The 24,371-nt window shown below is 47.1% G+C and overlaps 2 protein-coding genes across 3 annotated transcripts; both read left to right on the top strand.

The window, feature by feature from the left end:
• Positions 1 to 160: 160 nt before the first annotated feature.
• Positions 161 to 8,317, top strand: jumu (Forkhead box protein N4 jumeau). Of its 2 annotated transcripts, none has more exons than XM_075673109.1 (4): positions 161 to 2,498; positions 3,926 to 4,231; positions 5,246 to 5,498; positions 6,184 to 8,317. In XM_075673109.1, the coding sequence occupies exons 2-4, from the start codon at positions 3,934 to 3,936 to the stop codon at positions 6,497 to 6,499; spliced, it is 867 nt and encodes a 288-aa protein (XP_075529224.1). In that variant the 5' UTR covers positions 161 to 2,498; positions 3,926 to 3,933; the 3' UTR covers positions 6,500 to 8,317. The 2 variants fall into 2 exon arrangements, with proteins under 2 accessions (XP_075529224.1, XP_075529223.1); XM_075673108.1 differs by having other exon boundaries at positions 162 to 994.
• A 4,985-nt stretch (positions 8,318 to 13,302) lies between these two features.
• LOC142560780 (E3 ubiquitin-protein ligase MARCHF9-like) lies at positions 13,303 to 23,090 on the top strand. Its single transcript, XM_075673110.1, has 2 exons — positions 13,303 to 13,666; positions 16,026 to 23,090. The coding sequence occupies exons 1-2, from the start codon at positions 13,439 to 13,441 to the stop codon at positions 16,467 to 16,469; spliced, it is 672 nt and encodes a 223-aa protein (XP_075529225.1). The 5' UTR covers positions 13,303 to 13,438; the 3' UTR covers positions 16,470 to 23,090.
• Positions 23,091 to 24,371: the final 1,281 nt, after the last annotated feature.

Genomic DNA, 24,371 nt, shown 5'->3' on the forward strand with positions numbered 1-24,371 from the left:
CTCCCCTTCACAGCAGAATATATAATGCTAGCCATACCACACAAGCTGAGTGACTTTTCTTAATGCTCTGAAACGAATTGTGTTAAACTTAGTAAGCATGTTTGGCGTTCTTTTTTTTTTTTTTTTTTGACATCCGCGGCGGTAGCTTAGCGACTATGGCGTTGCGCTGCTTAAAGCCGCAGAATTTTAGTTTTCAGTTCGCGTCCCTATGGTGAACGTTCACCTATCAATTGCTGTGCTTGTGTGAACTAAATGGCGCAGACCAGCGCTTGTGCTCGCGATGTTACGATGGAGACATAGTACGACAGTACTGTCCACTTCGTGATGCACAAGTAGCGGCGCGAGTATTATTGTGACTGCGTTGACGTAATGTTTTATGGTGCCCAAGGCGAAAGCTTGCCTAACTATGACGGACACCGCTTGCAAAATGGGGGAACGTTGACGCTGCATAAACGCATACGAGCGCTGTTACATTTCAACAGCTGCCGGTTCAAAAGCTACGAGACTGAGCCGGACGCACGGCGCGGGCGAGAGGGAGCCGCAGCTGAACGTTGTAGGCATATAACAAAACAAACGCCGCGCTCAGCTGACCGTTCTACGTTTTATGCTGTCTCTGCTCTTTTCCTTCTCTCTCTCTTTCCTTTTTCTACCTTGTGTTTTGGTGCGCCAACTTGCCTACAGTTCCTCCTCGCAACACAAATACAACTCCATGTGCTTTTCGCCACACCTTCTGCCGCGATGGATACTCTGGCCAATAAGCGCTAGGCCTCCGCGTACCACGTGACCTACGCAGACCAATCGTCGGTTGCCGTTTTCAAATTTGGTTCGTCTTTGTCCTGGGCCTGTGCAACGAAAATTCGCAGTGAGCTTGCGTGCGGCCGTAGATTTTGCCTTTGCATTGCGTTTCCCCGTAGAAAATCGATTGTTGGAACCAATGTGAGCGTTTGTCAACGTCTTGGGCACACCGTTTGCGTCGAAACACGCAACAAGTAAGGTGAGTCGTTCAACGGGAGCGCCACCGATCTCGCGCGCTGCCTCCTAAACAAAGCCCCTTCCGGGGCGTCACAGAGCTACGTGAACGTCCGCCGCGCCGACTAATCTCTCTTGCAGTGGTGTGACCGAATTTTCGGTGCTATTTCGAAAAGCAAAAATTATTTCGATAAAGGAAATTTCCTGTTGTGGGCGCTAGCTGGAGGCGTCGAGCGAATCGGTACCGTGCGCGGTCAGCAAGCAGACATTTCGAAGAAGCCCCTGCTGCGCGGTTGCCAAGACGAGGCGCCGGGTTTGAAATGATCACTTGTCGACCCCCTTTCAGATTTGCGATGCCGTCTTGTCTTTTAATTTGGCGCTTCGACACGTATCAGCGTCTGTCGCATCTTAACTCGGCATTTACAACAGTAACAGCACGATAGAAACCGACTCGCGAAATGCATTGCTGGCGGGAACAAGCTCCCGCGCAAGTTTGTCCCTCTGCAACGGTTCCTGTAGATTTGCAGAAGAGTCGGTTCTTGGCGCAAATGCTTGCGGAAACCGTGGTCGTGACGCTGTGCATATCTCATTTGCTTTCTGATGGCGCGTGCGCTTGGCGCACAATTTGAATTCGTTGCGCGAATTTCAAAAACTGCTCCGCGCGCGAGTGGCGAAGCGACGCGCGCGAGGAATATTCTGTCGGGCATAGCGCATTGCTGTCAGAAACGGAATAAACCTATTATCTTCGTGTGTGCTTTAAACCTGACGATGTAGATGCGGGTCTGGTGTGTCGAATGTGCTCGGCGACCTCTTATCGCTTGGTACAGGATCGAATGTCTGCTTACTTGGTACCGTGTCCGTCCGAACGAAGGGCAGAACTGGAGAAGGCGAACAGAAAACCAGACGTGACAAGGGCTATCTTGTCTTTAGCGCAAGATAACGCCGGTCTTGGTATCTATTTATCTGCTTTGTGCGCTTTGCGTTTCAGTTCTGCGAAACAGATCGTCACGCCGCTTTCTCAAAGCGCGCTTTCACTCGTCATCTGTGCAGCTCACACTTAACTACTGTCGCGACGGATGAACAGCGGATGAGACCGCCCTCAATCCGGCAGGCTGCTTAACCATACCTGCTTATTTTTCGAGTGTTGCGTCAAGCTCTACAAAAAAATTCTACGTTCGCTAAAAAGCTTAGCTCACTGGTCACTGGCCATAGCCTTGGGAGCCTTCAGATGGTGAAAGGACACCGTTCGACAAACTTCTGCATTCAGACACATTTCTGATGTTGGCGAAATAAGCAGTTTGCAAAGACCCAGAAAAAGTCGCTGTGATCTAGCAAATAATGTGTTACATGTCAGTTGCTGCAGTTCCCGCTTTGCCAACTTAGAATGTAACTAAATCATTGTTGTGGTGCGTATGTATCCCACGAACTCTGACAACCGGTTGTTACGCGAAGTATTTTGCAGGTAGCTGGTTATCAAGTATCACTTGGGCGTCTGCTCTTCACTACATGGACAAAGATGTTTGTGTAAGGTGCGAAGTTTTGTCTGTCGCAACAGCAGCTAGGCGACGGCGAAGATGATGGCATGATGACCCCCCCCCCCGATTTGTTGTGCCACACAGCACATAACTTTAGGTTTATTCGATTCAGCCAAGTTTCTCTGCACCTATTAACGGTGCGCTGTACCTAGGCCTTCGATTCCCCGAGGTGCAGCGGTGCACCCTGCATCTCCGTGCTTGATTGAATGAGGTGCAGGACAAGGTGCCGCCGCGGTGTAGCGCGCCCTTGAACCTTGCTGTGAGTGGGTGCAGCCCAGCACACTGTAACTGGCACCACCTGCACGTTTTCGTTTGTGGTGCCGTGCACCTTTTCTGAATCGTACAAACCTTTTGTAATGTCATGCGGGACTTGTGTTTTTGCAGTACACTGTTCGCAGACTAGGTGGACATGCAAACACCGAGTAGGTAGAATGAAATGTGCAAAACGAGGACGTAGAGATGTGAAGAAGACTAAGGCAATATGGGATGCTTCTAGGGGGAAGAATGGTCACAAAAGGTGAATGGCCACACATATAAATATATTTAAACTTTCTGTACCTTTAGGTTTATACCCTTATGTAGGATTAGCCAAAAGATATGCAGATGCCCAGGAACGGGTAGCCCAAATATAAGAAATTTTAAAAGCATCAAAGAAGCCATTCTTCTTGACGGCATGAAAAAGAGGCACCTCAAAGAGAACAAAAGTTAGGCCCACTGTGACAAATATAGTTCAAAAGGAGTTGTTCTTGGGCAAGTTGGTGTGCTTTGCTATACTTTCTCGTGTTCTCTGTGGTATCTGCTTTTTGCACCATCAAGAAGCAATATATAGTAAAATGCACTAACTTTCCTAGCAAAAAAGTTATTTTGATCAATGAAGCCATTGAATACTATACACTATTCTTCTTTGATGTCTGTCTGCTTTTGAGATATCTACAAGCCAACATCATATGTGTCAGTTTGATGTCGTGATTTAACATTTCATTGCACAGGACAAAGAGGCAGTCCCTGGCACTACTTCATCGATCAGAATTCCGTGCTATATATGCCGTAGAAGTGGCACACACCAGAACGGTGTAGCTTAAATACCAGAAGTCAAAGAAAGGGTTGTATATCATGCACTATTTCATGCAGAGGTATTTTTTGCCTCGGAAGGATACTTATGAGCTAACATTATATATGCAGATGCTACGCTGGGACTTGTTGTTTCATTACGCATAACAGATTTGCGGTGACTGGCATCTGTTTTATTCAATAGAAATTAGGTAATACTAACTGGCTTGCCATACAAGAACTCAAGGATTTAGCCTAATATTGCTTACACTAAAATGCATGCTGCCCGACCCACCCCCCTAATTGCTCTTAAGTTTAGTATTCACAGGATGGCATTTGCCGGCTAACAAAGGTTAATATTTCATTCACAGCTGCCGCCATGGAGCTATACGAGGAGGCATTCAAGTTACAGGAGATGATTGAGTCGGACATGCGCGCCGAGATGTCGCCGTCGGGAGGCGACCTGCGTTGCGGCATGGTCGACGACTCGCTCGATGCCTTCGATCCGCCCTCAGTCTGGACCACAGGCATCTCGCTTATCTCCGATCTGGACGGCCTTGAGGGCCTGCTGGTTGACCCGCAGACGGGCCTGCCATCACACCATCGTTCCTCCACCGGCTCCGGCACGCTGCAACTGAACGTCACGCTTGCGGCCGTCACCACCGCAGCCACAACAGGTGCGGGAGTGACATGTGGCACTGTGCTTGTTTAGCTGCGCGCTCTTGAGGGCAAAAGGTTTTAAGCTGGGCTAAGGAAGGTGTCACATCGATATGAAGCGTAAGCGGCGAGATTGCGTAAGCATCTTGCTTCACAAATGTCTGCTTTGCCTCCTATGTCGTAAAGTAGGCGATGTTCAATTTGCACTCCCGCCTCACCATACAGACATAAGTATGACACCAACGAATCACAAGCGTACAAACGAACGTTCGGAAAACAAGATGCGAGCGAAAGCTTAAATCTTAGCCCGCCCCTCTAGAAATTTCATAAATCTCTGTGAGAATGGCGAGAAACAGACCAGGGGGAAAACACCTCGAAGTCTTGGTTAACGTTGCACTGTTTGTCCAGCAAGGCCAGTAGTCCGTGTAGGCGGCAGTGTTTGCGTACTAATTTTTGTTTGGAAGGCCTTGCATATCAGCTCAATAGAGAGAGCCATCAGGTTAATATTCTGCTTACCACAGCACCAGTCATTATGCTTGAATACGAGTACTGCATGGGAGTCGCGCCTCTGACTCACCAGCATAATGTGTAGTTATGTGTCAGTGCTCGCTGTTAGTAGACGTTGGTGTACGCTTGGGGCACAGAAACTGTTCAAGTTTCAAGCTCTTTATTTAGTCAAGAATCTGGTGGAATCCTGTCCAGTCAGGCAAACGCACGCTTAAGCGGAAAATTGGGTTACTGACGAAGTTAGTTTTGACTTGGTCAGTGACCCAGTTCTCTGCTCAAAGTTCTTGTGTGGTTTACTGGCACTTGTTGGAGAGCGCTTCGCATTCACTAATGCCAGTATGTCACTAGCCGAATGCCTTGCATGGGGTTCCTTATGCTGTCGCAATTTCATTATTACACCTTCTATCGATGTACTTCTGAGAGACATAGTCATTTTACTGGCATGCGTTGAAGGCACTCATTAGAGTGTTATGCCTTAGGGTGACTTCTCTGTTTGAAGTCGTTCAATAAGTGCCCTGGCACCACAGCTCCCACCATGCAGACCACGTCGTCTACAACGTCCTTAGACCAGCTGAGTGTGCAACCCATGTCGTCCCCGTCGTCGCCGGACGACGACGCGGGCATGGTGGCATCGCTGCAAGAAATGGCAGCAGCCGATGATGCCCTGGCACCTGGTTCCTACCCTAAGCCGGCCTACTCGTACTCCTGTCTCATTGCCATGGCACTGCGGAATAGCAGCACAGGCAGCCTTCCTGTCAACGAGATCTACAGCTTCATGACGTAAGTGGCACTGGGCGACTGTCATGTCTCATCTTGCTATAGGGCAGGCTGTGGCATTTCCAGGTGCATCACTTCTATACTCTTTGCCTGCTTCAACTTTGCAAGCACCATGCTTCCAGGGGTGTACGGAGCCGAAGAAAAAATTGCAAAACATACTGCTGATAGACAGAACTTAAAAGAACAGTGTTGTGGCATCATTATTGATGCACAGTCAACTTGTTTACAAGAGTTTGTGTGGCATGGCTTCTGCAAACAAAAGCTTAATTTCTGCATGGTGCATTGTTTGGGCATAAAATGCAGGCCCTGAGCTTTCTGCCAGCCCTGTCTTATTGCACGTACTAAGCTCCATAAATTTTTGAAGCCAATAGCACAGCTTAGCACTGTTATACACTAGTGTTATAGATCTGGGCTCTTATTGCTAGCTGTATGTGTCGGCTGTATGAGCTCAGGCTATCTGCGTTCTAGCTTCATCAACATTTTGGAACTGCCCAATGAATGGGATCGTAGAAGTTGCCATTGTCACCCATTTGCTGCTGTCAGTATCTGTGTCGTCCGACTTCTGTTTTACAGTGCTCATCTCTTTATCAACCTTTCCTCTGTGCCGAGATTGTCAGCCTGTTGGCGAACACTTGCATGGGTGACAACTCTCATAATATTCCTTCTGGGTGGCGGGCACGTAATGCAGGGAGAACTTCCCATACTTTCGGACGGCACCGAGTGGGTGGAAGAACTCGGTGCGCCACAACCTGTCCCTGAACAAGTGCTTCGAGAAGATAGAGAAGCCCGGGGCGCAGCAGCGCAAGGGCTGCCTCTGGACTTTGAACCCGGCTCGAGCGGCCAAGATGCACGACGAGCTTCTCAAGTGGAGTCGCAAGGACCCTGCAGCCATTCGGAGAAGCATGGCCAACCCCGAGCGCCTCGAACTGCTCGAACGTGGCCAGTCCCTGTCCACAAATACTGCTCCTGGTGACTCCTCGCTCAACAACGATGAGGAGGGCTGACAACCCGGTCCCGTCCAGACCGAATCGCGCCCCTAGTCAGACGGACTGCACACACGCTCCAAGTGCTCGCTTGAAACTGGGGCCCAAGGCCCGGTCTTCCCTGCAGTAGCCGCAGTCGAGCGCAACTCTGAATGGAGTGTGGAAATCTTTTATTCTTGGCTGCGCGATCTGCTGCCAAAGGTGCTGCATCGGTATAGTGCATCTTTCTGGGGCACCGTTGTGATAAGTCTGAGCACCAAAGCACCGCTGTTGTTTCAGCTTCTCCGGTTTAGGCTCGCCCGGTCAAAGCACGTCTGTCCACCACTGCTGTCACATATCACTGACACTACTCTACGAGACTTGACTACTACGTCATTGGTGAATCAAGGTAGTGGGCCAGATTGTAAAACAAAAAAAGTGCTACCAGTGGATGTGGCATGGTCGGTAGTCGGTGCAAGAGAATTGAAAAGACTGCATTTTGCACTTCCTCACAGGTGGCCTCTAAAATGCTGCAACTCTGTGCGTGACAAGAGGTTCTGCAGGCGGTGCCTTCTGGTGCAGGGTAGTGTTGACGCACATGGACAAAGTTGTGTTGTGCGTTTCCTAAAAGCACTATGTATACATAGTCACTCTCCGGTGTTGCCATCTGCTAGGCAAGCACCCAAAGCAAACAAAATGAATTTGAAGGGGCGCAGCACCAGCAAAACGAGGGGCATAATTATACTCTGGCTACACTGACAAAAAAATGATACCAGTGGATGTGGCATGGTCGGTAGTCGGTGCAGGAGAATTGAAAAGACTGCATTTTGCACTTCCTCACAGGTGGCCTCTAAAATGCTGCAACTCTGTGCATGACAAGAGGTTCTGCAGGTGGTGCCTTCTGGTGCAGGGTAGTGTTGACGCACATGGAAAAAGTTGTGTTGTGCGTTTCCTAAGCACATATGTATACATAGTCACTCTCCGGTGTTGCCATTTGCTAGGCAAGCACCCAAAGCAAACAAAATGAATTTGAAGGGGCGCAGCACCAGCAAAACGGGGGGCATAATTATACTCTGGCTACACTGGCATTTTCAAAGGAAGTTCCTTTTGGTAGCTGCTATACACAGTTAGATTCAGTGGTCGACCGGCTTGCCAGATGAATGAAGAATGCTCTCAGGAAGGGTATGACTGGCGATTCACTCCCAAGCGTTATGTGCATGTGAACACGATTGCCCTGAAAAGCAAACTTTACTGCATATATTGAAAATTTCACTTTATAAGTAAAGTTTAAAAGCAATTACAGCAGAGTCAAGGTTTGAGCCAGCGAGCCTACTGTTGTGAGAACATTGCGCAAAGCACATAAGTGTGATTTGAGCATTTCTAAGAAAGCAACATTGGCCTTGCAAACAATTTAAAAAACTCGCTTTAGGTGCAAGGTTCCCTGTAACATATTTTCAGTGTTGTTAGTCTAATCAGTTGGTAGAGTAGTTTTACCCATGTGGACAGTTTTACCCATGTGAATAGTGCGGGATGTGTAAATGAAGCCTCATAATTATGAAGTTGTGTCCAACATGAAAGTATATTATTATTCATTTGTAATAATCATACATTCATTACACACGGCTATTGCCAAGAAACATATTTACATTATAGCTGGTGATTCGTTATATGAAGGTAGGTTCAATTGCACTGCACTTGGGAGTGTGCAAAGTTTAGCCACAGTTATACACACATTCCATACAGCAGTAAGACAGATTTTGAGTGGAACAACTGTGGAAAGAAGTTTGCAAGATGTCACCATTAGCAAAAAAAGACGCCTGTAGTGGTGCGGGCCAGTCACATTCAAACACGCAAAACTGACTAGTGCTTATGGAAAAATATGCAAACAAGGTGGCTATTTACTAAGCAAGAGCCCCAGCAAGAACTTCACCTAATTCATTGCTGTGCGAAGCTTCCATGACAAGCGTAAAAACAGCTACGATTCACATTTAAAAGGATAAGGAACACAACAGAGTTTATTCACGTTGCAAATAGTTTTACTGCTTATGAACATTTGAGCAGATAGCCCCGTGAACTGCGATTGTGTGGGAACAATTGAAAAGCGTGCATCTGTGAGAGGCCATCTTCAGTGACTTGCAGAACCTGGGTGCGATTCACTGCTAAAACGGTGCCACCTGGATGTGCAAGCAGCTCCTGATCTCAAGAGACTTCCAGCTTTTTTGGGGGGTCCTCGTGGCGAAGAGAAGACTATTTATTGACGACGTCCATCCGGGCGGACACTCCTCCACGTATACGGAGGCGGCGGTTCTGTCCCCTGAAATGTGGGGGCAGAGAAGACAGTTTACGGAAGGCGTCGACGAACTGCAAGGACGAAACGGTGTTGTGAAACTGGTTTCGCCTGCAATTTTGGTGCTGTACATTCTTTTTCTTGCGTGCAAAGAGGCAAGAATACGATGCTGCATTTCGCCGGTGGTTTATGTCCGTGGGGGAAAAAAAACAAGGGAAAAACGAACATGGCAGTCATTGACGATGCATTGAGTCATTTACGCACTGTGCCTCTTCGACAGTATGGTGTAATACGAGATGCGAAGGGGTAGCACTGTCGCTTCCCAAGTGATGATTTTTGTGCACTTCATTTTCACCGGGTCATCTTCCTGTCTGTTTTTTTTTTTTTTTTCTCACTGAAGTCATAAAGAGTATATTAACACAAAAGACTGGCGAGTCCCATCACTGAGCACGAGTACAAAAGAACACAGTATGCAAACGTTAAGTCAAGCTGAATTTTCAGATAAGCGCTACAAAATGTCACTTTTACTGCCAACAGATCTTTTACAAGCGAAGATGACAGGAAATGGCACAATGAAAATGCAAGAACCAGCTTCTAGTGGCATCCTATTTCTAATTGGTAAATAGTAAATTATTACCAGTAAGGTAACTATCTTGCATTCAAGCCCACGAAACATGACCTTTCTTTTTTTTTTAACTGCTGGACACTTGCTCGTGTGACCTCTTTACATAGCTTCCAGCCCTGTTTGCACGAGTTGTGCCTACTGAACTGTGCATCAGTAGCACCCGGAAAACCAGGACCTGAATTGCTGGTTTGGCTCAGCACTCCTGTGTGGTGCCTATGTGGATAATGCATTGCTGCCCGGTTTTCTACAGACTCGAACTGCAGTAACCAGGAGGCGTACTGTCCTTGAAGTTTTCTTGCGCAAGCACACTCCGTTTACATGCTTCGGTACGTGGCGAGCTTACTTTGTTTACAATACTCCGTTAGCACTTTGTTAGCATACTCCGTTTACGTCCTCTGTTACGGGGCAAGTATATTCCATATACATAGCAGGTAATGTTGCAAAAGCTACACAAGCAGTGCATCCGAAGTCTCACTCTGCATATTGTTTTTTTTTTACCTGCGATGCTCTTATGTAATAGCTGCTTCGTATGCAAGATGTTTCCTACTTTATTTTTTAGACCATGCAGAGTTTTTTTTTTTTTTTAAGATTACTTGTGGCAGTTGCTGCAATTGTAGTCCTTGAGTTAGATTACTCAAGGCACCGGACATCACTTCACCAGAAATTAAGATGCATAAGAGACTAATTAACTTTTATACTTTGTGGCACATATTGCAATTTATTTTTTGTAGCCGGTGATCTTGCAAAGCATATCCACTTGGAATGAACTATAAGGATTGCATGGGCTTCGAGATAGGTGCCCTGAAACTTGCAGTAAGAAGTACAAAAGTAACGAACGCCCATGTATTTCATTGCAACCTTTAGGAATTAATATCTCGAGACTGGCGCCATCCTAAAAATTCATTCCTAGTGAATACACCTTATGAACTCTCTAGCTGCAATTTGTAAATAGCAAAATGTGCTGTTGATATGTAAACAGTGAATTAGAGATTTTTTTTTATTTGTTCATTATGCATTTTGATTTTTCATGCAAATGAAAAATCAAGTAATCCAGCTCAATGACTAGAATTATGGTATGTGCCACATTCAATTTTAAAACATTCTGCACGGTCTAAAAAAATCACCCAGTATATTGCAACTAGAACTTGTGGGCACTAGGGATTGTCAGATTAAGTATTCTATTAAGTTGCTCAAACACGTCACTTGCTCATTCTGTTGTAAGTAGGCTCACATCTTAACCCATGTGACGTAATACATACGTCATATTTTGCACGACAAAAGTGCGAGAGCCAATTTTATGTTGAATTACATGATGCGTGCCTCTGTCTTTCATGTGTGAGCAACTATTTTTCAGTTGCGAAAGCAAGCAGTGAGAGAAGTCGCTCTAGCCTTCCTAGTGTTGCCAGCTATGTGTGAATAGGAGTATGTTGTGCGAGAGAACTGGTCCAACATAGATTGCCCATTCGACCAGTTGATTACTTTATCAGTAAACCTAAAGCCCTGTGCAAGTGTGAAACTTGCGCTATGGTGAGCATACAAAGCAGCAGCACAGTTGAGTTACAGGCATGAAATGAACACGGACTATCATCACTTACGTCAAGTACAATGACATAGTCGTCCTTGAGCCTCCTGCGAGAGTCCTTCTTGAGGACACGACACCTGGGAAAAAAGAACAAGAAGAGTCCAATGGTATGGATTTTCGCTTTCCTTCGGCAACTTGCATGTACATAGCAGGATATCGAACTGAAAACAGAGAAAAAGATTTTTCTCCTATTGCAGTATTAAGATTGTTTCGCTAAAGCGAAACCGAAAGGAGGCAAAAATTTTCAAGGCTGAGACAAATGGGAACATGTATGTAGTCGCATCCTACTACTGTCTGTCCGCCATCGTTCTCACTCTTCTATTTTTCTCCTTTTCCCTTTCCCTCTGAACAGAGTAGCAGCGTCCCTGCGTTTCCTCAATATATTCTTTCTCTCTCGCAATAAAGGGTTGCTTCAGATTCCAGCATTGGTGTTGGATCTGCATAATTATCTTGTAACTACATGCAGCTTGAACAAGTGGCGTAATCTTTCAGTGCAGTTTAGCAGAAGCAAAGAGTTTTTCCAAAATAAAGTTGTTCTGTATTCCTGTGATTGTTCTTAGGGTATGCAGACGAAGTTGAACCAGTTTGAACTGTCAATCTTGTTCCGGAGTTGAACTCTAGCTCAAACGTTCTAGGTGAACCAAAAAAAAAAAAAGAAATTTTGTTTGACACTGTTAAATAGCTGAAAGGGCAACCAAATGCCATGCACTATATGACTTACTGCTAGTCTACGTTAAACTACACCATGGCCCTGTGGCTTTAGGTATTGGAGCCATAGAAATCCTTTTTTTTTTTTTTTATTTATCCATGCTGGTGCAAGTCTTCAACTGGATTACTGCTGTGATATCTGCGCATAAACTGCATGTACTTGACAGCAGAAAGCGAAAAAAAATTGTGCCGGTTAAAAGGGGCCGGACTGTAATGCGTCGGCCTACGCTATACGGCACTACAGAGCGGTCGTACTATGGTTTTTTCCCGGAAGGTCCCATATCGTCTCTTCCAAGCACGTGCCTTCATGCAGTCGCCGATCTCGCAAGACGACGCGCATGCAACCGCCGCAACTTTGGCCGGCGTCCAGATGAAACCGGGAACGGGTTTCTAGGAAGCGCGGTTCTGATTTCTGTACATGGCTTTTGTTCTTTCTTCCTCCGCAAGAAGAAAGAAAAAGGTTGCCGATTTGCGTCCGTAAGGAGTAATAGCCACCGCACAGAAAGGCACGAGCTGCTCGTCATTAGCAATCGCGTATGTCGCCCGAATAAATCGCGTCGTTCAAAAATGGTCACTCACAGACAGCAAACTGCGCCCACGATGGCGGCAACGATGAACGCCGTGGAGAGCACGAGCAGTGCGACGAACACCTTGGGGTCGATCATGATGGGACGCCGATGACGCTTCGCGATGCATGGCCGGCAGAGGCTGCGCGCGGTCTAGCCGGAGAGTCCACCTGCGACCGCTGGAGCTGCCATACCGCAGCCAGCGCTGCTTCTGCTGTAGTGGACGAGTAGAGTTGGTTCACCGCGCGGGGTCCACGACCGTCACCTCGAGAGACAGTGGTTTTGAAACGCACGCTTCGCACTCCGGCGCGGTATCGCAGTCAAGAGGCTCCGAGGACGCTAGGCAGCAGAACGCAGGCAGAACTGCGGTCGCGTCGGCGACGCTTTCGCGAAGCACACATGGCACGGTGAAGCCGCGCTGGTAACAAGCCCTCGCCTCCCGCGGCGATGAGGGGTCCAGGTGCATCCCCGCCGCCGATGTGCGGGCGAGGAGGTCCCCCGTTGCAGCTGCCGATTGACGCGGTCCTGTTTGGGTGGTGCCGGGCGTGATTCGCTCCCCCCCTTCTCCTCGACGGGGCAGTCGAGCGCGAAAGCGGCGGGGCAGCTTGCCAGGAAGAAGAGCCGCGATCCCGACGATCGAGAGCGGCGTGGGGGCGCACTTACTACCGGGGAAACCGAAACACATTCGTGCGGGCCATCGATGCTGCCGCGTGTCGACGAGGAGGCGACGGACCGCGGAAAGCACGAATCTAGCGGCGCTCCATTCTGGTTTTCGAAAGCGGGCGCGCACATCTCTGAGGAAGCAACAAGACTTGAACAGGCTCAAGACGTCGATGCGCGAATCTCGCCGCCCTCATCGAAGCCCCGCTGGGCACAGAATACGGTGCTCTCAGCTGGCTAGCCAGCCTTGATCCATCCGCTCGATCCCCTTGCGGTGACGTACGCGACCCGTGAGCGCCCGTCCATGCCCGACTCCCATTGGCTGGCTGTGCGAGGAGCGCGGTTGTTGTCTGGCGCGCGCCGTATCATACGACTGCCCGTTCTGCCCGCCGCTGCCGTCTCCGCGTTGCGGTACGTGCGGTCGAGGTAAACAAAGGACCGGCGTTCCCCCGGTCGTGAACTCGCCCGCGCTGCTGGGGAAGCTCGCGCGCCCTGTGGCTCGAGCCCGAAGAAGCGAGGACGCCGCGACTCGCTATGGTTTGTCCCGCGGGCCATGGACCAAGCGGGCGAGCCCGAGGTGCACGTTTGGGCGAAGGCGGTTACCGCGGATGCGGCCTGCGAGCAGCAGCTCATCGAGCCCGCCGAGGTCGCGCCCTGCATTGCCGAGGACTGCGGGCCGTTCTGCAAAATCTGCCACATGCCGGCTCGAGACGATGACCCGCTCATCTCGCCCTGCCGCTGCTCCGGCACCGTGCAGTACATCCACTGCGGGTGCCTCACGGTGAGCAACCAGTGCGCGCGCGCACAGCTGATCGCCAGCTGACCGTCGTCCGTGCGGAGCTTGCGTGCGCGCGCGCCAAATTGATTGTGGTCACTGGAATGGTAGATGCTTATCTGCATGGTCCACACGAGTGCCTGCTCTGCGCCCGGCAGTTCGCCTTACGCGGATGAAATTTATAAGGGCCTCATACTATGGAGCAGTTATTCGTACTCTGCTATCGCGGCGCTGTCGTTAATTGCACTCGTGTATGCATAACGGGGTAACAAAAGAAAACGAAGAGAAAAAAAAAGGTCGTCTTCGTGAAAGCTGCGGCTTCGCGTTTGTGTCCCGCTTCGGTTGCGACAGATTATCGGCTGCCGCTTTTTGACGCTAAACAACAATTAACGAAAAAACAACGTGCGTTCTCTCTGTTCAGTCGTTTTAACTCAGATGTGCCCCTCCCACGCTGTAATTAACATCCTTGAATTCGTACAGTCCTGTTCGCTTAATTCGCTGGTGGCTAATTGTTGTGGGTCTCTGAGCAGCGCAAGCGAAACGACGCCCCGCGTCTCGAGCTGGTGCCCTGGCGAGGTTAATGCTCCCTCGAGCTCTGGTCGTCGTCATTCCCGAATGGTGCACCCCGAATCCGGTCCGGATGTGCATATGGAATTAGCGTCGTACGCATGTTGCAGCGAACGGGCGGAGTAGCTCGCGAATGAATTTGAATTGCGTGCCCCGGCAGTTAATCTCCATGTAACACAAGTATTTGCGCTGTGTGGCGTACAAATAAACCCAATTACTGAAAGCAAAAATTGCATGCACAATGGCACCGAGACCAGCACATCGGTGGAAAAAGATAATTGATCAAATAAATGTGGAAAGAAGTTATTGATCAAATAAATGTGGGGATTTAAACTGTTTGAAGAACAACAGCTGAATGCTTATTTGAGTGTCAAGTTACACCCATTTATAGCCGTTCTTAAAGTGCAACTTCTTCCTTGGGAATTAAATGAGCGGTCACAGGTTTATGTTCATATCTTTTGGTTCAGTCTGCTGCAGTTTTCAACTAATAATAATTAGGTTGCTTTTAAAAAAAAAATAAATTATGGGGTTTTACATGCCAAAACCACTTTCCAATTATGAGGCACGCTGTAGTGGAGGACTCCGGAAATTTCGACCACCTGGGGTTCTTTAACGTGCACCTAAATCTAAGTACACGGGTGTTTTCGCATTTCGACCCCATCGAAATACGGCCACCGTGGCTGGGATTCGATCCCGCGACCTAGTGCTCAGCAGCCTCACACCATAGCCACTGAGCAACCACTGCGGGTAGGTTGCTTTTGATTGTAGGCTTCGCGAGGTATGTTCTGGGGCATTGGCCTATTGGTGGAAGCTAGGTGAGTGCAGCTATCGGCACATCATTTCAGAAACTTATATTGGTATATATACAGTACAAGGATGGCCGACATTAGCTTGAGATTCCCACGCCATACATGCACATCGAACCTTTGCTTTTGCTAAATAGCCTAACCAGAATGTGCTGTCCTAGCATGTGTTTATTCAACTGGGTTACCCTAAATTACATTGGCTGTAGTCTGTAATTGCTTAATAGGAAGGCTGAACCGACAAAGCCACACAGTTTTGTATAGAGTATCGCTGACAGTGATTCCTCCTTTTTCATTCAGGCCACGGAGAAAACTAAATAAAAAGCAAGCATAACAGCATCACGTAACATTTGTACTATAAAAGCAAAGGCTGATAACCAGGCCAGCTATTATGAAACTATTGTGTTATGATGTGTCATACGTGTTTGCCAACATTCAATTTGATTGGCGTAACCATGCACAGAGGTATTCTGGGGAAGGACTGATTCTCGACATCAGCAAATATAGACTAGCTAGCACTGAACTGAACCACCAGACTACAGATTTATGCCTGAAAGTTTCCTCATTGTCTGTGCCTCTATGGGTTCCAAGTTCTTTCATTCATTTTTTAATGTGACATTATTCAAGAAACGAAAGCATGTGTATGAAACACTGTTTGAACTGATAACCTGAAAGGTAGTAGCTGGTTAAATACCAAGCAAGCACTCAGGTTAAGTGTAACAGAGGAAAAGCAAAGCAGCATTCGGGTTAACATTTCTCACAGGACAACATAATGTGCCAGCTTTACAATGACTACAACTTCATGTGAATTGAGTTTAATTTAAAACTTAATTCATCATGCAAGGTTTCGTGAAGAAAGATGCATCTGTCTTAAGATGCGTAGTAGAAAACTGTAAAAGAATATTTGAAATGCCAAGGTAGAGTAGGTAAATAAGTTAATATAAGTATTGCACGCTAAATGCAAGAACAACGCATTTGTTGTTTGGTGTGCACAGCGCTGGCTGGAGATACTGAGTAAGAAGTCCCGCAAACCGCCAAGCTGTGAGCTCTGCCAGTACCAGTACCAATGGCACAAGAAATTCCGGGCCGGTGGTTCCTGGCGCCTCCCACCGTGCTCGCCACGCGACAAGGTCCTGCACAGCGTCTTCCTGCTGGCAGTGATTGTCATGGTGGCCTGTGCCACCGTCACAATCGTCTGCTTCCGCCAGGAGGCGCCGTCGACGACAACGACGACGTCCGGCCGTCGGAGCGACCTCACCCACTCTGAGCTGGTGACGCTGGTGTGTGGGGTACTGTTCTTCCTGGCCTTTTTTGTGGCCATGTACGTGGAAGTCACCGCCCGCAGCACCCTCTATCGGTTGCTTCTGCGGTTCGTCTATCTCAACCAGCAGTGGTACATAGATGAGTACGACGCAAAGCGTGGACCCGTGGCTGTCTGATGTGCGCTTTTGACCTGCTTGCAGGAGCAGGTTTACAACTAAGCTTGGCTGGAGGTTTGTTTGATCTCTGTAAGTGCATTTGAAAACAAATAAGCTGTCTCACCTTCACTTGTGTAAGGCAGCATGTGCTTGTTTCTGTAAGGCGTTTGTTGTCTTTGTGCTGTTTGTTGCCTGTATTGAATTTTTTTTTATATATAAACAGTCTGTGGTTCTCTGTCTCCACCAGGAAACAGTCTACAACTAAGCAGTCTCAGCTTCGCCTTAAATGTGAGGAAACATGTGTTTGCCCCTGGAAGGTGTTTGTTGCATTTGTGTTCTTTGCTGGTCTTCAGTGTTGTCAATTGTCAGATTGCCAATTTCGTGAGATGCAGCCCTGTTGGCCAGGGCTGATGCACTCTTATTTGCTGTTGTCTGGTCACTAGGTTCACGGGACGTCGCAGAGGATCGCAGTGGTTTCTTAGAAAACTCCATGTGCTGCATCGTCTCGGCTGGTGTTAATCACCGCCTCATTTTGCCTACCAAGCTTGACAGGAGGTTGAGCATGTTGCCATGAAATCCCTGGAGCACCTAAATTCCTGGCATGTGCCCGGTGGGAGGAGACGCAGAAATCCAACATTATGTTGCATTGATGCAGCGTGGACGTGAATGGACCATGTTTCTTACGTCAAGTGCGAGACCCCTTTGCAGCCCAAAAACTTAACTTCTTTTACCCTGCCTCGCCGTAATGCTTGAATGTCCGTGAAACGGTCATTGGCAGCTCTTTTGCAGAATTATTATAAGGAAATGCAAACAAATGAGCAACCTTGCTTTCCTTTAGATTAATGTAAGTGAGACTATGTGAGAGCAGTGCGCTTGGCCAGGCCATTACATGCGGTGCCAATTCATAGCAGAGTGTGGGTGTAGGCCAGTCGGCGATTCATGATTTTGGGAAGTTGCCACAAGCAAAATACAAGACTTGAAGGAAGGGTCCACACGAAGCGGTGCTGACAACGGATGACTCATGCATCAGTTGTCAGTACTGCTTCGTGTTGTGCCTTTCTTCAAGTCTCGTGTGTTGCTTGCGGTAGCTTCCCAAAGTCATGCCAATTCATACTGGAACATGGGACATGCGAAAGGGCACTGGTTGTCTTGTCGCATGTGTAGCTGTACGTCTTCGGCATGCTTGGGCCGGGCGTCCAGGGGCAGTGGAAATAAATCAAATGTTTGTCTGAGGCAACGCTGGCACTACAGGATGATGCTACAATAACTAGGTCCATGTGTATGGTCCCCCAGCTGGATCAGCTGGCCATTGTAAGCCAAACAGAAAAGGTGGTGGTTTTTCGCATTTTGCTCCTTCACAAGCTCCACTATTAAACAGACTTTCAGACGGCATTGCATTTATTGAAGGAAGTGAGCTAATTTTACAGCATTTCATCATTTTCTTTCTTTTTATACTTTTGCGTGTGGACAGACATTCTGCATTCCATTTGATGCAAAAAATTCACAGTTCAGACGTCCCTATGCTTTAATGTTTCTTAAACATTAAATATATAGTAGCAGGTGGCGGGCAGGATCTGTGCCAACGTGCGAAACTTCAGAAGCACTAGCCCTTTAGGCAATAGAGAGGAATGAGTCTCACAGGGAGTTGATTAATTTATTTAATCAATCGATCAATCGTAGGGGTCAGAGAGTCTCGCGTCATAGCAGCGGAAGGTGTGCGGCACTTTCTTTTGAAGCTGTGTACACCTTGCAGCTGTCAACTAACAACAGTCGGACCATATGCTTTTTTGGGGTGTTCCAAAAAAGCATGCGGCACCATTTTAAGAGGGCTTTTCAGGCAGGCGTTTGCGCCTGCTCACAAGAGTCCGTCGCAGATTACGGTTGTGCCCAGGGAGTTCTTGTCGGAAAAGTCCATATGTGAGAGAGGGAGCAAATGACCAAATTACTGAGGGACCATCACGAATCCCTCTTCACGAAGGGGCAATTTTCCAAAGCACAGCAGCTTTGCAGCACCTACATGGCTTGTCAGGTGGTTTTAGCTGCCAGGCTTACGTGCAGAACCATTGCTCCGAGCACATTGTTTCGTTCTAGTTGGTCAGTGCCAAGCCCTGCATTAAAGTGTGATGTGGCTGTTTGTTTGTATGTGGCAGTCTTTCCTTTCTTTTCGCTCAACTGGCACTTCTGGGCAATTGTTTAGCCAAACCATCTAAGCTTGTGACCCTGCACACCAGTGAGCTTTGTACGCTAACGAGCTTCACTGGTAGTTAGTCATATGAGGCCATATGTGGGAAACAGACAATAAAGCCAAGGCCAGACTAGGAGAAATTAACTCGTGTTTGTTTAATTGGAATGCGTAAATAATATGAAAGGCAAAATGAAAGTGGACTTGAAAAGACAGCGTGCCGCTGGTGGGAAACAAAGCCGCACCTTTCGAAATACAAAATGGTGCTCTACCATTAAGCTACCACAGCAACCGTCTTTCCATCAACTCACGCTCGTATTTGTCCGACAGGCTGCCATGGGGTTGTATGCATGGGCATGCTGGGATGTGGCGGCTTCGGATTCTCATCTTTCTCAGGTAGCCAAGGGACCACAAGAATCATCTTGTTAGGAGCACTCATCTGTTACGATTGTTCACACCTTACTAAGCAGCGTATAAAAGGCCAATTTTTCTTTGTTATGTCAAACAAATTTTTTATTAAACCATGAGAACTCCTTCCAGGTTGTATATTAAATGTACTGGCAGGGATTGAAGGTAGAAGATAATTTACACTGTCCACATTTAGTGTGCATTGGTTTGAATCGTCCGTTTTTTTTTTTAAATTCAATAAATAAATAAATAAATAAATAAGGACTTTGTATGGCGATTCCGTTCTAGGAAAGCATAATTTGCATGGCAGTGAAATGAAACTATGTTTTAAACCAAGCCACGTTCCAAGACAAGGATCACACACCCACATCCCAGCCTTCCCACAGTGACACAGCACCCATTATCAAACTTGTAGACTGCGGCACCAAATTTTTCTAGTAAGCTCAATGTCCCATGCTGCCAGCCACTGTGTGTGCCATCGTGCGTGAGCATGTTTTTGAGCACATGCAATGCAGATGCCCTTCAAGGCAACTGCACTGAGAGATTTGACATTGGAATGCCTGTTCTGCTCGAACACTGGTGCATGTTGCCCTTTAGGGCCAAATGACTGCAGAATAATTTCTTCACTGTTTAACTGCTTTTCTTTCAGCTCTTGCTTGAATGAAGTGAGTCCAGCTTCATGAATATATGTACTATTTGAAAAGACATAAAAAGAAAAGAAAATTAAGGTGTCGATGCTTGTCCGTGCATCAAAGCGAGGAAATGTTTTGGGACTGACAGCTACCTTGTGACACAGTTGGCAGCCCGGCCAGTAATTTTGTTTGCAATGTTATGTGCTGTTTTTAATGCCTGAAGGCGAAATGCAGAGCTTGGCTTTTGTATTCACCTATGACCATTAGCAGAACTGGTTCTATGGATCTGATGTTTTTACATTACTGCAGAGGTCAGTAGTCGACACAGCTACATCCTGTGGACACTGTATTACATTTTTTCCTGCCAACTTCCATTATGGGCTTTTATCTAGCTGTAAATTAACTTTTACATTCTTACTTTACAGCCTCGAGGTAAAGCAACCAGGCAGTAAAAGGGCACATAGAGGTGCGACGGCCCAGAAAGGCTTATTAAGGCCTTGTTATGTTCCCAGCGTGGTGTGTTGTTTGTGTTCCAGCACCTTTTTGTATTTGTTCTTGGGAAATTACAAATCCCAATATGCAGCAAAGAGAATGGCTGTATTGCCTTAGCTCATAGCCACATTCACGCAGCTTCAACAAGGTGGAATGCTGTGGGCGTTTGCTCTGTCATGGGCTGCCTTACTCCCATCTGTCCAGATGTCTAAACAAGAACTGCTCTTGGTCTATCTAAACGGTTGGCCAGTAGCTGGCTGCCTGATGTTGGGCTGGAACTGGCTGGAAAAGGAGAAAAAAGAAGTGCTCCATTTCAAAAGCAAGAAAGCTAGCTTCATGCCAAGCGCAATTGCAAGAGCTGAAAACACATCATCGCCATGTTTTTAAAATTATCTATTGGGCTAATTAAACAAATGCTAACCAAGTAGGTTTAATCTTAACAAAGTAGGCCTAACCAAACAGGTATACCCGATTATATATAACCTAATGGGCTGCCAGCCCATCGTAAGAATAAGAAACTGCTGCAGCTTCCCAAAGTCAACCCTGATGAAGAAGTTGAAATGACTCGGAAACATTCGGTTAAATTTAATACACCTACTTGGTTGAAGTTTAATTAGTCTGTATAATTTCAAATGTTCACCTTCTAACTTTACATTATGCTTGTGAGCTCCACATGCAGCCTACAACTGGAATACTTTGTCGAAGTGTTTCCAGTTCTGTGCATGACTCGCGGAATGCGTTTGCTCAACAAGGGCTGGTTCAAGGCGCCTTATAAGGAAAGGCTCCGATGCTCCCGATGTTCTCGACTGACTGCTTTTGGGGATTCCTTCACTTTTGCATGATGTAAGGTGCAGTTAAGGCCTAACAGAGCCACAGGGCGTACTCTGTAGATGGCCTTGAGAACTGGTTGTTGTCCAGCTCCGATGGCAGGTGTCCACTTCAGCTGGCTTAACGTGTCGATGACCCCCCCCCCCCCCCCATTGACAGATGGCATCGGCAAAAAAAGTTTGGGAGGAAGGTACCAGAATACAAAACAATCTCTTGGTGTTTGCTGGTTGTGGCTTGCCCTGTGATGCTTCTCGTCATATTTCAATATGGTACTTAATTCTGACATTATGATGAGAAAATGTGTCCGACTTCTACGCTGAATAGAATGGGTGGAATGTGAGCCATGAGTGACCTTGCACTGTCTTCTTTTTTTTTCTCAATCTCGCCTACTTAAAAGTTTACTAAATGTAATTGTTCATGAAAACTTGGTGCTTGGAGCAGATAGCCAGCTGCCTTTTGGTGCGACAGGGAGTGGGGAGGGAGAAACAGTGGGGCCAGCAGGGGGTGAGGTAAGATAAGGCTATGAAATCAGTTAACTAGAGAACACTAGGAAGAAGGAAGACCTGTCGCCCTACCAGTGATGAGCCCAACCGCTGCGCTGACAAACATGAGCATTTGGTGTTCCAGCATCTTGTCACAACAATGTGAATTGAAACACCTTAACAGAGCCCCACATTTGTTCGCTGTGCATTCTCCGTTGCGCAGACTTTGCAAAGGGAATGCATTGTGCAGTGCACTGCACTCTTTTTTCTGCACTGATGACCAAAGGAATCTCTCAAACTGTGTTCCTGCTAAGGTGCCTTCAACATCCTTACGCTTGATACTGCTGTCATTGCTGTTCGACCTGGGTGAACTGCACTGGTTGTTTCGGAGAAGTCATTTGAATCCTTGGGCAAGTGCTGGCGTCAATCTTGGATTTTGCAAGTTCTAACCTCCTGTGTGAGAACATCATGTTGCTAGTATCGCAGCAACGTGATATGATGTCACTTCTGTCATGCAGCAAAGCCAACAGAAGTGACATGGTGCTCTCCGCCTTCTGGTCAAATCCATGCTTTGGTGACAGAGCAAGACTGCGTGATGCACCCCGCAATGGTTTGATGTGAAACAACTGCTGGAAAATGCAGCTACACTCTGAGTTGACCACTAAGGAAACAACAGAAAATCACCCTCTTTGATCGACCAGTGGAATTCACTTTCAATGGGTAACGCACAGGGTGTTTTCTCGTTACACTTGGACAGCCGAGGTGCCAATCCATAGTGCATTTTGTCGCTCACATAGTTCATTGTACTACTAGGGTGCTATGTCAGACTCTTGTCAAATTATGCAGTGTTGTCCAATTACGCCATGTTGGTGTTTTGAGCCAATCAGAGAGGGTCCTAGTGTAGCTGGCTCCGTTTGCCAATTAGAGATGACAAGGTGGTGAATTCGACAATGGAGTGGAACTTGGCAGTGTTCAGAATGGCATCCCTGGACAACTCGATACCATCAGTAACTAAGTGCTGATGTTGTGAAGACAAGTAGATGCTGGACTAGCTTAGAATGGTACTTGAGTCAATTGGTGCCTGAGCAAGGCAGCTTACATCCGCATGTACTGTAGCGGAAATCATATTAGTACATTTTTTAAAGGCCCTCTTCTATTGTGATGCCTTAATTGCATGCAGATTTGCTGCAAAAGGGTGCAAAAATGCTGTCATCCACTGAGCCCATTTTGGGACCAGCATTTTGTCTTTAATGTCTCTACATTTCCATGCCTACCAGGCAGCTTTAAGCTTCAGTTTCCTGTTTGTAGACGCAAAGCAGTCATATTTGGCATCGGCACTCTATGCTGGTGTGTGGAACAGAAGCAAAAATTTGTGTTCTGTGATTTTGTGCGGCACCTAAAGTGCTGTACTTTGGGAAGAAGACGGAAGGATCTCGACATGCACATGCCCTCGTGGCACGTGAAGCAAGTGTCAATGTGTGTGCAGTGTGAAAACGTGCTTGAATAATGTGCCCTCGGTGTTTGTGGCAGAGCTTTTGCCACAATTTAGTCATTGTTGTTTAGTCATGTTCGGAGTGGAATCTGTCTGGTCCATGAATAAAGAGCCTTTGGTGTACAAACTTGTACTTGTGTCCTGGTGGACAAGCGTGCCCATTTGTGGCAAACAGCTTGCCAGCACTCTATGTGCAGTTAAGTAGCTGGCATTGGGGCATTGCTTGTAAGATATTGCTCCGCAGACCTTGCTCTCTCACGCAGACTGCTCTGAAGTGCCATTGACGGAAGTAGCCTGCTAGAAAAGTAAGCGTGATTGTTGAGGCATTTATGGGGCAACCTATCTCTGTGAAACCATTTCTCCCCTTTTAACACAGACCATATAAAAATTTAAAAAAGAAGAAATAGCTGACACGAAACCTAATTTGGCCAACTTTTAAATGAAAGCACTGCCTAGATGTAGTGGTATCTAATCATTGCTACCTGTAATGCTCTCAGGCCCTAGAACAATATCTAATAACTAAATAAATAGACAGATTTGCACAGCAGCAAGGAAGGCTCATCTAGACCTGTAGGTGTAGCCATGCAGCCTCGCTGACCACGGCAGTCTGCTGTGTAGCATGATGTCATAGGTTTAACTCGGAGCTGTTGCAGCTACGTTTTGATACGGTGAAATGCAGAAATGCCTATGTACAGTTTTCCACAAAGCATTACGGGGTGCAGGTTCAATGGCAGATATAAACTTTAGCTGTGTTAAGGATGGCACCTCTGATCTAATGGCTCACTGTGCAGTTTGCAAAGGCTACTGCACTTTGAATGTGGGGCTATGTGCTCGTGCTTTGTGGGAATTCAGGTTTTGTCACATGTCCCGTAAACTTTTGTGGCCAACTGTACCTAGACGTGTTTAAAGAGCCTCATATGGTCAAAGTTAACTTGAAGCCCTTTGGCTATGGTGTCTCTCACAGCCAAGGCTTTGCTTCAGTATGTTAGTATTATTACTATTATTATTGATAGTTTTCATCAGAACCTGACATTAGCATCCTTTTTATCTGGAAGGTACAATGGCCTTTCCTGCTCATCATAGGTTGAGTGAATTCCCACAGTGACTTTCAGTAGACACACAGACAGTACTCCACCCCAGCCCTGCCTTCCTTCTAGCTTTCTTTCTTGCTGCTTTTCATGCTAGTTCTACAAAAGCCCAATCAAGATGTGAAATATACTGCAGAAGGGCATGTTGCTGGGCTAGTTTGCGCTTACTCAATGACATGATGTAGTGCAAAGGCACAACCACAAAGACATATCTGCTTGTCTCTTCTTTGTGGCTGTACCCTTGCACTAAACCATGTTGTCAAGATGTGACAGTATGTCAGTGTAACGCCCAACTCTCGTGCAGGAAATGCAGTTTCAC

The sequence above is a fragment of the Dermacentor variabilis genome, chromosome 10, assembly GCF_050947875.1.
Source record: "Dermacentor variabilis isolate Ectoservices chromosome 10, ASM5094787v1, whole genome shotgun sequence".
Lineage (NCBI taxonomy): Eukaryota > Metazoa > Arthropoda > Arachnida > Ixodida > Ixodidae > Dermacentor > Dermacentor variabilis.